General features: G+C 31.2%; 1 protein-coding gene across 46 annotated transcripts in view; it reads right to left on the minus strand.

The window, feature by feature from the left end:
* LOC106869047 (MAGUK p55 subfamily member 7) overlaps window positions 1-17,401 on the minus strand; it is an 850,742-nt gene that overhangs the window by 394,406 nt on the left and 438,935 nt on the right. For 3 of the 46 annotated variants that reach the window (XM_089358314.1, XM_089358308.1, XM_089358299.1), the window contains exon 7: window positions 9,813-9,905. The exons of the other annotated variants lie outside the window; for them this stretch is intronic. In XM_089358314.1, the coding sequence (XP_089214440.1) occupies window positions 9,813-9,905 (93 nt within the window). The remainder of the gene's footprint in view (window positions 1-9,812; window positions 9,906-17,401) is intronic. 46 annotated transcript variants of the gene reach the window in all.

The following is a 17,401-nucleotide window of genomic DNA, read 5'->3' on the forward strand; positions in this document are numbered from 1 at the left end:
TGCTATGTAATTATACAAATATTAATTAGTAAAGATTTGGGATTTCAAGGTGTTATTTCCCTCATCGACTACCTGTGCGCCATGCGCCTACTTACCAAAGACTCCATAATAATCTATCGTGTAGAATCTTAAAATGCTGTTAGTGTCATGATACTTATTTCATCAGACCATGCAATTAAATACAGGAAACAAGCCTGTAGGACAATGAATGAAGACATAAAAGAAAAGAAAAAGAAAACAGAGTCAAATTAATATTCAATAAACTGAAAAAGGATAAGTTTCTGATATTAAAGTTGGATAAACGTTCCTTCAGATAGTAAATAGCTATACATACCTTGACTAATAACCAAGCCAAGAAGAAAAAAAATCCAATGGTGAATTACTTAGGCCGATAGTCCTTTAAGAGTAGTTATATTTTTAAATGCAAAATTTCACTAAGCATTAATAGACAGGTTAAAACCAATATGGTATCTCCTTAAAATATGTTATCCTTCCAAAACAAAGAAGCTGGCAAAAAGATCTAATGATACAACTAAGAATAGCTCAACATGTGCACAAATGTATTATGCTTAAAATCAAGTGGAAAAAATGCAAAACTAATTGATCTTTGAAGAAGTAAAACTAAAAGTCATTGTCAAATTTATAAAATAGTTGAAATGGAAGTGATCTGAATGCATCCAAAAGATGATTGACAATGGGTGAACAAAAACAGTAACTGACTTGATTCCAAGAGGCAAACAAAAGAAAAAAGGATGTCAATAAACAAGATGGAGGAATGAATTGGATTAGTCTGATTTAAACTCTGGATTCGAACTAAAAATTGAAAGTTATGTAAAAATATAAGGTATGTCTTTACCCAGTAGTATTGAATATATATATATATATTGCTGCCTGTAAATGAATTTGAAACCATAATGTGTATTAATGGAAAGACTTTAAAAAATATTCCTTCTTTTTAACTTTAGTTTACAGTTTAGGTAAGACAATTATTTGTTGATAGGTATGAATTCTAACTCAGAGTTTATTTATGATTTAATGAATCCTTTGATTAAATGACTATTTCTTATACAATGAGTAATAGTTATTTAATTTATCCATTAATATTGGTTTCAGATTTTAGCAGAAGGACAGCAAGTTTCGGGGAGGGGATTAGTCTATTACATCAACCCCCATAGTTCTGCTGGTAATTATTTTATTGACCCTGAAGGGATGAATGGCAAAGTTTACCATGGCGGCATTTGAACTCAAAACATAATGTTGGACAAAGTACCGCTAAGTGTGGTAACGATCCTGCCAGCTCACCACCTTAATTGATTAATTAATATTAAATGTTGAATAAATTTATTGTGGGATGTTTTTAAAAATCTTTTCAAAATAATGGTGGAGTTAATCACTGTTTTTTAACTACACAAACAATCATTACAGCAATTGATACTATCTCATTTATGATAAAGCAAAAGCAAAGTATTTATACATTGATAATATCTGTAAATTACTATAAATAATGTAGGTGAAAATTAACTTATAGAAACCTAAATCTAAAACCTTGGTTAATTTTTAAACTTAAAGAAATTTTATGGCAACCAGATTCTACATTAAAAAAAATGTGTCACCTATTTTCAAAGGTTTTAAAATAGTTATTCTTCTTCTGATGAATTGTTGTGTAGAACCAAAAAATACAAAGAAAACAAAACCAGTTTGGTTAATGTGATGGAGAGAAAAAAAAAGGAACATTGAATGTAGGATCAAACACCGTTAGCAAAAGCATACATAACGTTCAGTCGGTGCTTTACCTTGCAACCTTTAGCTTTATATTGTTGGTAAATGTGTAATATTCTCACACTGTATTAGGGTGTTAACGTTCTTTTCAGGAGTCACCAAACTCATCCTTTCTGCCAGCCTCTACATTCTTATTATGATGCTATTGTCCTTTTTATTTCATGCTGTTCAACAGTGTAATTTTATGCCTTTCTATTCAACATCATCTCATATGTGAAACACAACTACCCAAGGTTTGATTAATCCCATATCAAGTATTCTAAAGCCTATTTCAGCTCTCACTATACTCTCTTTTAACATTTTTTTTTTTAGCTATAATGGCCACTTTACTACAAGGATACTTTTACTATTCCTATGGGTATATATTTTTAAGAGGCCTTTTGAATTCAGATTTCTCTTTTACCATTCCTTTAACTCTTGGACTATTTTTGCAATAACAATTACCTTATCAGCATATAAAAGTTCTCAAAATAAAATAAAAAAATGAAAGCATATATCAATGTATCCAAACCATATCTAAATAGATCAAATCAGAAATAAAAAAAATAATTTAGGAAGTATTAAATTTGCAAAGATCAATAAAAAAATAAAGAAATTAAAGATAATACATATCACATGGAGTCAGCCAATAAATATTAAATGTATAGTTTTTTATATGTTACTTTGATCTTTAATAATCTAGCTGCCATTTAACTTGTATAAGTGATATATTATTTCATTCATTCCTTGATCTTAGATCCAATACTAATCTATATAATTAAAAACAAATATAACAGCATCCACTCTTCCTTTCCATGAAAGCTTACATTAAATAACTGAATATTTATAATGATTTATGAGAAAGTTACAATTATCAACATTTCTAATGATTTTTTTAATGTTAGCACATCTGTTGATAGGTTCATAATGTTGGTTACTATTGTCAGCACAAAGCCACAAACATACTTTTTGTGAGGTGCTGTCAGTTAAATTACCCATAGTACTTCACTAGTACCTATTATATTGAACCTGGAAGAAAATACACTTAAAAGCAAGTATTGTTAGTTTTATTTTAATAATTTATCTTATAGGACTGGCTAATTTAATTCAGGAATTCTGTAAATAATTCTGTTTGTTAATAGATACTAAGAAACAATTATTTAATTGATCAATTAATATTAAATATTGATAAACCTATTGTAGGATGTTTTAATAAGACATCAAATGCATCAACAAGAATGCAGGGAAACGCAAGCTGTACATAGTAGACACAACAAAAATATAAATTAAATAAATTTAACTGTACTAATTTCTTTTTAAAACCCTCTTCTGATATACAATATGCATAGATCACAAACACAGTCTTCTTCAGAAATACCTTGCAACTATATGTCTAAGCACATACAAATATTTTGCGGCATCAATAATACCACAAAAATGCTTACACAAAACACTAACAAATATACATTAACATTGCTACGATACTGATTGTTACAATGAGCTGAACTTCTACATTGGATTTTTCAACAATCTTAATTCAATCCCCAAAACAAATCCACTACACTAATCTCTGATATAAAGTATTATGATTTTTATTATATCATATGATCATCAAGGTGCTAACTCCAACTGACAACACTTGTTCATAAGTGTATGTTCAAACTATACTTTGATTTTTTAAAATTCTGAGATGCTGCTATTAATTCAAATGCTGTAAAAATGTATATTATTATCGTCTTGGTTAAACAAACAGAATGAAAAATTATACTCAATTTAGTGTGATTTTATGACTGCAACACACAGTATTCAAATGTTGTTTATTGCCAATTATTCATGACCAAACTTAGAATTCCACAGAATATTTTGATTTTTGAGAAGTCATATTGCAAATTGGTACTAAATAATTGTCGTCAGGTAGATACATACTTATTTATTTAATCATTTGTTGTTGTAAGTATTCAGACACTTTCCAAAAGTGCCAAGTAGTGTGATTGAGTTTTGTGTTGTGTGCTCTGTATGTGTGCGTTTTCTTTCAAATATGTTATATTAAAGCAAAACTGCTTTCAAGTTTGATCTATTTTATCAAGGATTTTTCATATCGACTTATCAGTTAAGTTTGGAACAGTAACATTCCAAAATCCCAAGACTTTCACAATCTCATTTTTAAAGTGACTGTAAGGGTGACTTACTGCATATATATATATATATATATACATATACATATATCTTAGATAGATACTAGCATTTACAAATCATATGAGTTTATACTTTTGATTTAGTTACCACTCAAAATTTCACATTTATAATCCTCAGGTAACTATGTATAGATTAGACCCTTTATATGTGTGAAATAAAACATAAGAATGCTCAAGTGTGTGCTTTTGTGAATAAGATGTTTAGGCATGAATTCATAATGTAATGTATAGGATAAGTTTCACCTCTATCTCTGCTCTCACAGCAAAATTGATGCCTGAAGAATTTTTTCCACTCTATTCTGGATCAGGGAAGTAATAATGAGATGTGGATTGGATTATGATATCTGAACAACCAAAAACTCAATTAAATTAATGCATACATAAGAATAAAGCAGTGTGTGGTAATACCACAGTTCATCTGGGAAACTGATATAAATATTAATACCATCTTTTTCACCAAAACAAATATAATTCCTTATACACATGTACTTATCTATCTATCTATCTATCTATCTATCTATCTATCTATCTATCTATATATATATATATATATATATATATATATGATTTTTAGCCTACATTTAGTGAGGCAATATTTTGAAACTTTTAAAAGCTTCTACAACGAATAGCTGAATATGAAGTAATCATCTGATGTATTTTTTGTCAATGCTTATTCTCCAAGCATCATAAAGACTGATCTATGACTTATCATAAGGATGCAGGAAAAATATAGATATATATAGATATATAGATATATAGATATATAGATATATATAGATATATAGATATATATAGATATATAGATATATAGTTGATAGCAAAAGTGAAAAAAAAAAGGTTTGCTAATAAATCTCAAAGTTAGGTGGTGACTCAGATAGAGATGTTTGAATATTGATTTATACAAAAGATGTTGATGAACCAAGAAAAAGCATTGTAAGAGTAGAAAGAAAAAACCATGGAAATTGTACCATAGACAACTGGAGTGGAAGTCTTGTCAAAACATACGGGAAATGAATGTACACTTTTGAAATTTTAAAGAGAAACAATGAGAGAAATAGAGAGAAAGAGAAATATTGCATGACATAAATATGATCTAATATAATATAATATAATATAATATAATATAATATATAATATAAAATAACATAATATTATATATACATATATTCATATATATTTACTTTTATCAATTTGTGTTGCAAGATTCCTGATGTGAAATTGTGTGTTGAAACAGATATTGTTGTATTTCGGGATGGTCATTTTCTTTTTTTTTTGCCTATTAAGCATATGCACTATATATTTGTTCGTCACTCGTTTATTACTGCTCTTTTTTTTATTTTAACTCATGTCCATTGTCAGGAAATTTTTCATCACACATCTGTGACCTCTTCAGCAACATTTTTTGTTTTTGTGTGTGCTCTTGCTCCACTTACTCCATTCTGGAGTAAGTGGATGAAAGATTTCTGGACAATGGACATGAGTTAAAATTTAAAAAAAATAAGAACAGTAATAAAGAAGTGAATAACAAATATATAGTGCATGTGTTTATTAGGCAAAAAACCCCATCCCAAAACACAATACATACATACATATATATATATATATATATATATATATATATATATATATAACACACACGCACACACGCATATATATATATATATATATATATATATATATATATATATATATATATATATGTGTGTGAGGGTGTACATAAAATATATATACATGTGTGTATATATATTCCTTAGTAAGACATCCTGTATGTTTGACACTTAAAATAAAATATATATACTTAGTCAGAAACAACCACTTGGAAAGATACAGAGTGATGCAGGTATATGTGAGAAGATATGAAGCAAAAACAACAATAAATGTCAAAAGAAAGTGAGAGGGTAAAATGATGAAGAAATATGAGTGAGAGAGAGAGAGGGAGAGAGAGAAACTGTGAATGATTAGATTTGTAATTTTATTTTGTTAAACCTTTCCAGGTCGGTGCATTGTGATGATATAACATAATCTACCTATTATTACTGGTCTACACTGCATTAACAAGATGCTAAAGATGATGATTAATGACTTACAAAGCTGGTCGCTGTATCATCAATGAGGTGTCTCATCCAAAATACATGTGGATGCAATCCTAAGTTTAAATATGCAGCCAGATCAAATAACCAAGATAAAAGGCTTTTACATACTAGATTATTTTAACATACAGAACTGTTCAGTTATCACTGTATATAACATTATATATAAAGCACGTAAATGTGCACGCACACACACACACACACATGCATAAAAATATATGTTTAGCTGTATGAGTGTGCATGTACATGTAGGCTCCCCCCCCCCCACAAAAAAAATACAACCTTGTCCAGGCTAGCACTTAGAGTTACAGACACATGGCCATCCCTGACTGAAGGTGGCCTCAGATATAGTTAAACACCTGAAGGGAGCTTTTCTGCATCCTACTGAATTGAAATACTGCAGAGTCTTACATATGTGTCTATAGATATATAATCATAATATGATTATATTGTCTCTCTCTATTCATCATCATCATCATCATCATCACATCATCATAACCACCACCACCACTACCATCACCACTAATTAATGTCCATTTTCCATAGTGGCATGGGTTGGATGGTTTGACAGGAGCTGGCCAGGCAGAAGACTGCACCAAATTCTATCTGCTTTGGCATGGTTTCTACAGCTGGATGCCCTTCCAAACACCAACCACTTTACAGAATGTAGCAGGTGCTTTTTTTTCTGTGGCACCAGCACCAGCAGGGGTTGCCAAATAACTTACAAAACAATGCTCTCCAACTGAGGGGAAAGAAAGAAAAGAGTTAAGAAAGTCACATATCAGAATTGAACCACACATCTGCCATATTTGCTCCAGCCATCATGGAAAATGAACCATAGATGTGGTATGATTTGCATTGGTGAATTTATCTTTTTTTTATTTTGTTAAAGACTTTTTTCCCGATATATTTTATGAGCTACATGTGTCTGCATTTGCAACTGAGCAAGTCTATAGAAAGACATTATATTCCATTATCACCATCCTCAACTTTAACATTTTAACCTCTAATTTTCATGGGGCAGTATTTCCTATGGTCAGATACTATTCTTGGTGCCAATTCTCACCTGTTTCCAAGCAAGATAATAATTTCCCTGGTCTATTGAACATCAAACAACTCAGACATGTTTTCATGGAGGACAGCAAACAACTCACCCTATTTGTATAAACAGTGATACTTTTGGTAACAGTCAGTGCACCTATGTCAAGACGTATCAACGAGCCTGGACATGCTTTCATGGTGGACTACAAGCAAATGACACTGTTTATATCAATGGTGAGACAATCATCACACACATCTGAGCATGAGGGGAATATAGACTCTCTCTTGCTCACTCTCTTTCTTTATCCTCTCTCTCTCTCTTTATCCCCCCCTCTCTCTCTCAGTCTGCCTCTGTCTCACTCTCTTTCCCTCTTTCTCTCTCTCCTTATATATATATATATATATATATATATATATATATGCAATGGGATTCTGCCACTTTCTGTTTTGTATAATTCAATCATAGGGTATTTGTCAAACTACAACTATAGTAGTGACAAAACCCATGTAGTAGAATCAAACCTCTAACCACATGGTTTTGAAGTAGACTTATTAACCACACAACATGTATCTATGAAATATATGACAGACTTAATCTGTAACCCAATTTAAAACCATAACCTGACTTCTTGAGACTTTTGGCAAGTGCCAATCAGTGGCAGGTATTTTGAAAATACTTTTCCTCACACATGACCATCGTCCATCTTTCTTTTCCTGCATGGACATTTAAAAGAATGGATGTGCTTTTCTCTCTTTTCAAAAAACAAAAAGGTTTCTCCCAGCATTCACTACTTTCCTCCCGTTTATGTCTAATGACCCTCTATGTTTGTTTTCATTCAGTTTCTTGTATATTTCCACTATCGTTTTTTTTGTTCTCAACTTTGATCCTCCATAAATCCTAAATTTTATTTTAGAATTTATGGGAACAATTGTCTTTGAAGATTCATAGTGTCGTTGAATGCTAGAAAAGAGGAGTAGATAGACAGCTAACAACTGATGAAGGGTCCTTTCTCTTTGTTTACTTGTCCTGTTTTCCATTTCTTTCTCATTGTTTACGTATTTCACTCATTTTCCCCTCATTTGTTTATGTATTTCATGTTATTTGCACCATTGGTGACGTCCTGTACCCATATATGCATGTATATATATATATATATTATATTATTTATTTATTATACTTTTAAATAAAGTATATATATATATATATATATATATATATATATATTAATAGTTATCGCCAAGCCAACATGGCAGTCCCAAAATTAGGACAAAAGCTGCCGTGAATTAGCTCCAAGAAGCCATCGCCTCTAGCTAGCTATGTGACACACGAAACCTGTGTCCTTTATAACCTTCGAACAGGGGAGGTCAGCAGTTTCCCCTTGCTGGTTTGGCATCTGCAGACTAGTTTCAGGGTGTTGCCCCTTGTCAATGCAGAGCAGCCAAGCTCCCAGATAAGATGAAATGTGATTGTTTTTATCCATGATAATATATATATGTATATATATCATCAAAATTATTATTTTGCAATACTATTTAATAATTATATATGCTTTTCATTATCAATGTCATCTGTCATATTGTGCTGGTCAATGTTACTGCAAGCATCTTCCTCTCCCTCTCTCTCTCACTGTATGTGTGTGTGTGTGTGTGTGTGTGTGTGTGTGTGTGTGTATGTGTGTGTGTGTGTGTGTGTGTGTGTGTGTATAAGGGATGGTTGTGTAGTGACTTAGAAGTCAGCGTAACATCCACGTGGATCTGAATTCAATAAGACTGAGACTTTGGTTAAATGCCTTCTGCTATACCAATACACAGTGACTAGAATCTGGTAAATTGAAATGGCAAAGAAGCTTGTCATATATCTGTATTATCTATATCTACACATGTTTCTATGTTTCTAATTAAGCTATTAAAGCAAAATAGTTGATTTTATATCCTGTAAGATAGTAATTTGCTAAATAGAGAATGACAAAATAAATAGTTTACTGAAATAGCCAATGGGGTTAATAAGATCAATCAAAAGCACTACCTGAAGTCTATGCCCCTACATAGATGAAGTTTCAAGACAGAAAACAGTAAATGAATAAAAGAACATGCCTGCTTGTGTTTGTAGATACATATATATATATATACACACACACACATATTTACATATATACACATATAACATAAACACACTCTATTCTGCTATATGCATTGAGTACTTTCTTCTTGTTCATTTACCCAAAGATACACACTTATCCACACATACTAACACACACACACACACATATACCAAGAAAAGAGAGAGAGAGAGAGAGAGAGAGAGAGAGAAAACAGATTCAGATACTAAATAGAGAGGTGGATAGGAGATGAAAATATTAGATGGTCTGTGATAATTTTGAAAGAAATAAAAATATATCTTATCTAATATCACCTATATACTACTATCTGCTTAATCTCTATGATTCTGATAGTTACATAGGATATCTAAATGTAACATGATGTATGTTATCACATTCGGTTATGATACATGAATCCATGGGAATTATAGGATATATTTAGCAATACAGTGCCATAAAATGTTTCAATTTGGGCAATAGTTTCACACTTAAATATTCTTATCAACACCGAACATGTGATGTAAGTTAACAGAGATGAAGAGTGAGACAACTATATGATGAAGAAGAGAAAAAGTTTTTACAGAGCATCTTTGCGCGGTGAAATTTGCCATCCCAACATGTGTTCATACCTCTCTGTAGTATTTCTCCACAAGAGCACTACATGTCAATTCCTTTGCTTGATATTTTTCCATGAAGGCAAGAGGAAATACTACATGGTAAACCTTTAAAATAAACAATAATGAAAAAAATAACAAACAAATAGGAACATAGTAAATTTAATATAGCATCATCAAAATATGTTTGTGGAGAAAACAAAAGAATGCTATTGTGACCAAGGAGTTTGATTAACAGAGATATACCCAAGTGTTTGTGCTAGAATATGTCTAATAATGAAATATCAGTGAGTGGGATACTGACTGTTTGACACAGATAGTGGATGTATTGAAAGAAAAGAATTATCCAAAAACAAATTAGAGAGAGAGAGTAAAGGAATGAGGATAGAAAAAGAAAATATGAGATAAAGAAGCAGTGTGTCATCATTAAGGTCTCAATGAGAAAGACTGTGAAATATTAGTAAAGTGTAAAAAAAAAGATAGGAAAAGCATGAGAATGTAAGGATAGACAATGTAAGGTGTGTGTGAGAGAGAGAGAAAGTGAATGAGAGTATGTGAGTGAGAGAGAGGTTATGAGAGAGAGAGAGAGAGAGAGTAAACACCAATAGCCATGTTCAAATCAATAAACTCTGACATGCAGGGAAATTACAGCAAACTCATGCATTAACTGAGATAAGTAGAGCTGAATGTGAATCTATGCAAGTTCGACTGTAGTAGTTCTCTCTTGATGCAGTTATCAACATAACAACAACATGCAACAAGCGTTCCTCTAAATGCTAACTGCTGTCTGCCTGACTGAACATCTATTTAGTTCATTCCTTGCCATTTCAGGCACCCTCCTCCAATATTTCTACTGCCTTATCTTGTTGTAATCTTTGTTATAGCATCCATAACATGTTAGAAGCACATGTTTGTTTGATTTAGGTCTCCCTATGTAATGTGGCAGTGTGGATTTATGTGATTGTAACATGAAACCTACTGTCAATAAACTAATACATGAAAAGAAAAATTTAATTTTAGAATAAGACATTTGTGCATTGGAGTGGTTTCATAAAAAATAAAAAGAAGCATGACCATTTAAGACAGGACAGTTTTATTTCTCCTATTTATAAGTATGAAAGTGTTCTAAAAATTTCTTTAATGAACAGACAATTATTTTCATTATAATGAATGTTTTCTCTTGAGAGCAAATATAGTGGTAAATTTAAAATGCACTGAATCTACAGTTCAATTCCATTTGAACCGTTTTACTTTGCTTATCTTTTTACAACACTAATTTTCAACTATAATTGAACACCTGTGTGTACCCTGAAGTTTAACTTTCTTCAATGATAATGAACTGGCTACCAGTTAAGTGTTTTGGATTCTGTGTCACAAGCTGATCTGCTCTATGTCAGAATGGAAGAGAGGATTATAACCTCTAGTCATATTTCACTCACACTGAAAATAGGGTAACTGTAGTCAGTAGTTAAATTGTTTTAGAATAACCCAATCACTGGTTCAAAATTATGAAAATAAAAATAGATTGTTTACATCCTTTTCTACTGATTCTGCCATTTTTAGGCTATAGTGACATCAAGATTTGATAATTAAATCTTGTTCTTTGTTTTACACTGAAATGAGCAATCTTTTCCTAATTTAAACAAGTCCTTTAAAAGAAATCCAAATCTAGTGCTATTATGATTTGAAGCAATTGAGCTTTTAGATATTTTTTTCTTTTATCTGATGAGTAAATATGTGTTAGGGAAATTTAACAAAATTATTGTATAAATGTGACAATATATTCAGTATTCTAGCTCTTTAAAATCAGACATTGTCACATATTGAAACTTGGATTTGAAACATATGTAACAGAGAATTTCTTGTCTTGTGATGCCTTATTGCTTCTGATTAAGTATGGTATTTGACAAACTGCTCATGGGGAATTTATTTTAAATCTTTTATTGTCATTTCATTGTATTTCTCAATAGAATATTTTCCTCTACATTATTTCTGTTCAGGAATTCATAATGAATCAATCAGGAATGTTTACTGTGCCAATCTTGTTCTATTTTAGACTAGAGTTCACCACTCATTTCAGTTTGCCTAACTATTGGAAACAGACTAGGATTCTGAATACAGCTTGTGAATGATTCTATGTTAGCCTCATCTAGCACATGACATGTACCACCAGATAGATAAGTACAAGAGTTACTAAATATCAAAATTTTACTACACATAGAGAGGTTTTGGTAATATGGCACAAGCACTTGATATGTTAGAAAAGGCTGTCTATGTTAGTGGCATAGTAATGGTAGTGACAAATGAGAGATTAGTTAATTGAATTACAAAGCTGTTAAATGAAGCAATACAATGTACATATTAAGGAGTGTACAATGTTAAGAAGTGGCAGAACAGAATAAATGAATAGAATAAAGAATTTAAAAGAACAATAGAAATTGAGCAAAATGTGGATAATATTTGCCATGAGAATATGCAACGTAAAAGGTAAGTTAACAGTTGACATACAGTGTCAAGGAGTGAAGAATATCGGAATTAGTGAGATCAAACAGGGAACTATGAGTGAAAGAAAGAAAAACAAGTAAATTAGAGAGAGAGAGATCATTGAAAATGAGTGGCAGAGAGGTGTCACAATACAAATAAATGTTAAAAATATTCATTATACTTTTATGTGATTGTTTCTTTTTTTAAATTTTAGAACTTCAACCTCATTTCCTCTTTTCCAAAATAGAAATCCTGCCTACATTGCATGAAATATTTAGTTAGCCTATATGGCTTGCAGCTATCTTCGATTCAAAAGATCTCAATCTATTTCCCCAGGTTTCAAATTATTCTTGTTGACAGGTCAATCAACGAGTTCCATTTTTTTCCTATTTTCCCATTGCTGTTTCCTCCCTTTCTTTACACCATACAAGTAGCTTCTTTCTTTATGAAAAGTTCTTGATATATATATATATATATATATATATATATATGTGTGTGTGTGTGTGTGTGTGTGTGTATATATGTACACACATACATATATGTACATACATAAATATATATGAATTTAGATATACATGTGTTGATATAATTGAAAAAGAGAACTGTCTAATACTCATGCAATATATTGTAACTATACATACATACATACACATATACATACATAGATATTATATATAAATTCATATACACCAAAAGATATATCCATATAATGCACATATTGCACATATAATCATATATATATATATATACACACATATACATATATAAACATATATACATATTTATATACATGCATAAACATATACACACTTATGGAAGCATAGACACATTCGCACATATATGTAAATGATTTTATTGTAATTATTTCCTTTTATTTATATTCAATGATACAATTGTTCATACAATATTCCTTCCATTTATTTTCCCTGTCAGCAATACTTTACTTCATTAACTTACAACTGCTGCTAAATGATCATTATGTGTAGGCTCATCCAAGGCCATATTGTTTTTGTTGTACAGTATGTTTTTACTCAGATAATCACATTTCTATTTTAAAATGATTTTGACAAGTAATACCTTAAATCCATCAGTAATAATTTTGTCAAGGATATCTTTTTAAAGAGAGTGACATTTTTTTTTTGCTTTAATTAATCTTTTAAGATTAAACAATACAATATATAAACTTTAATTAAAACAAACAAAGACATTTTTGTAGAAATTTTAGCCTCTATTCATTTAAAAATTAAGCTATCTTAAAACTTATTTCCAGAATTTTTAAAAAGATTGTTTTGGTAAAGCAATTAACCTGTAGGATGTATGAACAATATATATATATATATATAATCTTTTATTCTTTTACTTGTTTCAGTCATCTGATTGTGGCCATGCTGGAACACTGCCTTTAGTCAAACAAACTGACCCCAAGACTTATTCTTTGTAAGCCTAGTCCTTATTATGTCGTTCTCTTTTGCTGAACCACTAAGTTACAGGGATGTAAACACACCAACACTGGTTGTCAAGCAATGGTGGGGAGACAAATACAGACACATACAAATATATATATATGACGGGCTTCTTTCAGTTTCCGGCTACCAAATCCACTCACAAGCCCTAAGGCTGTAGTAGAAGATACATGCTCAAGGCGCCATGCGGTCAGAACCACTCCTGTGATTATATATATATATATATATATACACACAGTGGCACGTGAAAAGACATTCGAGCGAGATCGTTGCCAGTGCCGATGGACTGGCTCCTGTGCAGGTGGCACGTAAAATATACCATTTCAAGCATGGCCATCGCCAGTACCACCTGACTGGCCCTCGTGCCGGTGGCATGTAAAACACCCACTACACTCTCGGAGTCATTGGCGTTAGGAAGGGCATCCAGCTGTAGAAACTCTACCAAATAAGATTGGAGCCTGGTGTCGCCTCCTGGTCCACCAGTCCTCAGTCAAATCATCCAACCCTTGCTAGCATGGAAAGCGGACGTTAAACGACAATAATGATGATGATGATATACAAAACTTCTAATTATCAATTTCAAATTTGTTTTTTGCTTATCCCCATACAGCTTCATGTAATTCAATTATCTTTATTATTTAATTATTTTTTTTCATCTAGAAACATATTTGTTCATGCACATACCAAAATCTGTTTGGCCACTAATATGCATCTAGTTATATTATCATTATTTGTCTTTTCCTTTTCTATTTGTCTTTTTTTTTTCATAGAAGCTCTTACAGGTATAATGAGGTGCAGATATTTTATAATTTTTCGATCCAACTCATACCGGCATAAAACAATATCTACTCACTTTATGTATTCTTTTATTCTTTTTATACATTTCAGTCATTTGACTGCTGCCATGCTGGAGCAATGCCTTAGTCAAGCAAATTGACCCCAGGACTTATTCTTTGTAAGCCTAATACTTATTCTATCGGTCTCTTTTGCTGAACCACTAAGTTTCTGGGACATAAACACACCAATATCGGTTTTCAAGTGATGGTGGATGGACAAACTCAGACACAAACACACACATAAATATATACACACACACACACATAAATATATACACACACACACATATATATATATATATATATATATATATATATATATATATATATATATACGACAGGCTTCTTTCAGTTTCCGTCTACCAAATCCACTCACAAGGCGTTGGTCAGCTCAAGGCTATAGTAGAAGACACTCTCCCAAGGTGCCATGCAGTGAGACTGAACCCAGAACCATGTGGCTGAAAAGCAAACTTCTTACCATACCGCCATGCCTGTGCATATGAGGAAGAATAATTAAGTCCTAATCCAACACCTTCTCCTGTACTTAATGGTTTTCACAAAATTATTCTGACCATGTCTTTTCATTGAAATATTATCACAATGATGGTGCTCTACTATATGTAGGATTGTATGATGGTAGATTAAGAAAACCTATCTGAGTAATAAAACAATTGTCATACAAAACCATCACATTCAGTTTCCAGACACAGCAAGTTCATAAGCAAACTAAAGCAATATTCTGTTATGAGATTTTGGTTATCAACTGAATTCACAATAAAATCTATAAATACCCATATTTTCACCACAGGATTTATAAATGTTTTAGAATGAATTATATATAAAGATATATGCAAAAACAAAGTTTCAGAATAAGGAACAGAGTTCTTCCATTTGTATACGCAAGCAAGCATATCTGTTTTTGTAATACATGTTCCATATTTCTGTGAATGCATGTGTGCTTAATGTGCTTTTGTTACTTTTACAGCTAATAAAAAAAATTGAATTGAAAAGTATTTGCTTTAAATGTTTTATATTTTAAGTTTACAGTATCATTTTTATCATTGTATGTCATGATGATTTTCTATGAAATAATTCAACATTTTCAGATTTGAAATTATTCAAAAACAAAATGAAATCATTCCAAAAAATTGAGTTATGTACACAAAGTTTAAAGTTAGAAAGTAATAATATTTCTTGTTGTATATTATCTAATTTATAAGCATAATTACAATAGTCATTAAATGAAGTTTGGAAATTAATTAATATCTAATTCAACTATATTCAGTAGAACATTTGTTAAGAATTGTTGTCTGGAGATTTTTAGTACAATATTGTAGAAAAGTAAATTCCTTTTATCTATTCATTTTTGGACAGTTACAAATAGACATAGAGAAGGAAGAGGAGAATCATATGGGATGTAATGAAACAGTTTGATATAGTGCTGCAACTCGTCAGTAATGTATAAGATTTAGGATATCAGCATTTGTTATAGTCAGAGTTGATTAGCATATATTTGTATTAAATGTTGAGATTTTGAAGTGAAAGCATACATATTATTTTTCTTTTTATATTTGGAAACAAAGTGAGTATATAATCATTTAGAAGGAATTGATGATGCACATTTCATTGTACTGTAATGATTTGGGGGCACCAACATCTTCAGGAGTCTAGTCAATTATATTGAATCCAGGAATACCTTTATTTGTCTGACCATTGAATTACAAGACATTAGAAATTCCAACAACAGTTCTAACAATACGTGTAAACATAAGCACACACACACAATTGATTAGCATATCCATCCTATATGTGGGTACATGTTTCCAGTTTCTGTCAACAAAATTCCACTCAAAAGGCATTGTTCAGTTCAAAACTACATCGTAGAACACTTGCCAAAGGAACTACTATATGTGTTAGGATTGAACCAAGAATGATGTGGTTGCAAGGCAATCTTCTTAACTGCATGATGTACAAATGTTATGCTAAGTTTATACAAAATCCTCAATACTCCAGTTTATCCTTAGACTATACGTCTGAAAGCAGAGAAATAAAACTTGCCACTACAAATACAAACTAATGTAAAATCAGTATCAGAAAGCATATTTGTATGCTTAACATTTGCATAAAGCAAATACTTTTGCTTAGATTAATATTTGTGTTATAACTCTAAATATTTCAGCAAGTTGTGTTTTTGACATACAATAAAATTAACACATTCGGTCTGAAAATACCTCGGTAAATAATTCTACAGAAAGATTAAATATTTTAAATACAGAATGTTTTACATACAATGTTGTGCTTTTTTGTGCCAATTTATTTGCTTATTATGCTCAATACAATTCTTCATAATTTACTATAAAAAAAACTTAGAATTACACACACAAATGACTAGACACACACATTCACAATATACACACAACATTACACACACACACACATATATATAGTGTTGCATGTATATTGCATATGAGTGTGTCAAGTGCTTTGTGTGTGTAATTCTAAGTTTTTAGATGGTAAATTATATATATGCACATACATTTATTCATACTCATATATATATATATATATATATATATATATATAGTTATTAATATTTCTAAGTCTCTCTAAAGGAGACTACGGCAGCGGTACTGGAAATTAATAGTTATCGCCAAGCCAACATGGTAGTCCCAAAATTAGGACGAAAGCTGCCGTGAATTAGCTCCAAGAAGCCATCGCCTCTAGCTAGCTATGTGACACACGAAACCTGTGTCCTTTATAACCTTCGAACAGGGGAGGTCAGCAGCTTCCCCCTGCTGTTTTGGCATCTGCAGACTAGTTT

The sequence above is a fragment of the Octopus bimaculoides genome, chromosome 10 (genome assembly GCF_046866305.1).
Source record: "Octopus bimaculoides isolate indiv1 chromosome 10, ASM4686630v1, whole genome shotgun sequence".
NCBI lineage: Eukaryota > Metazoa > Mollusca > Cephalopoda > Octopoda > Octopodidae > Octopus > Octopus bimaculoides.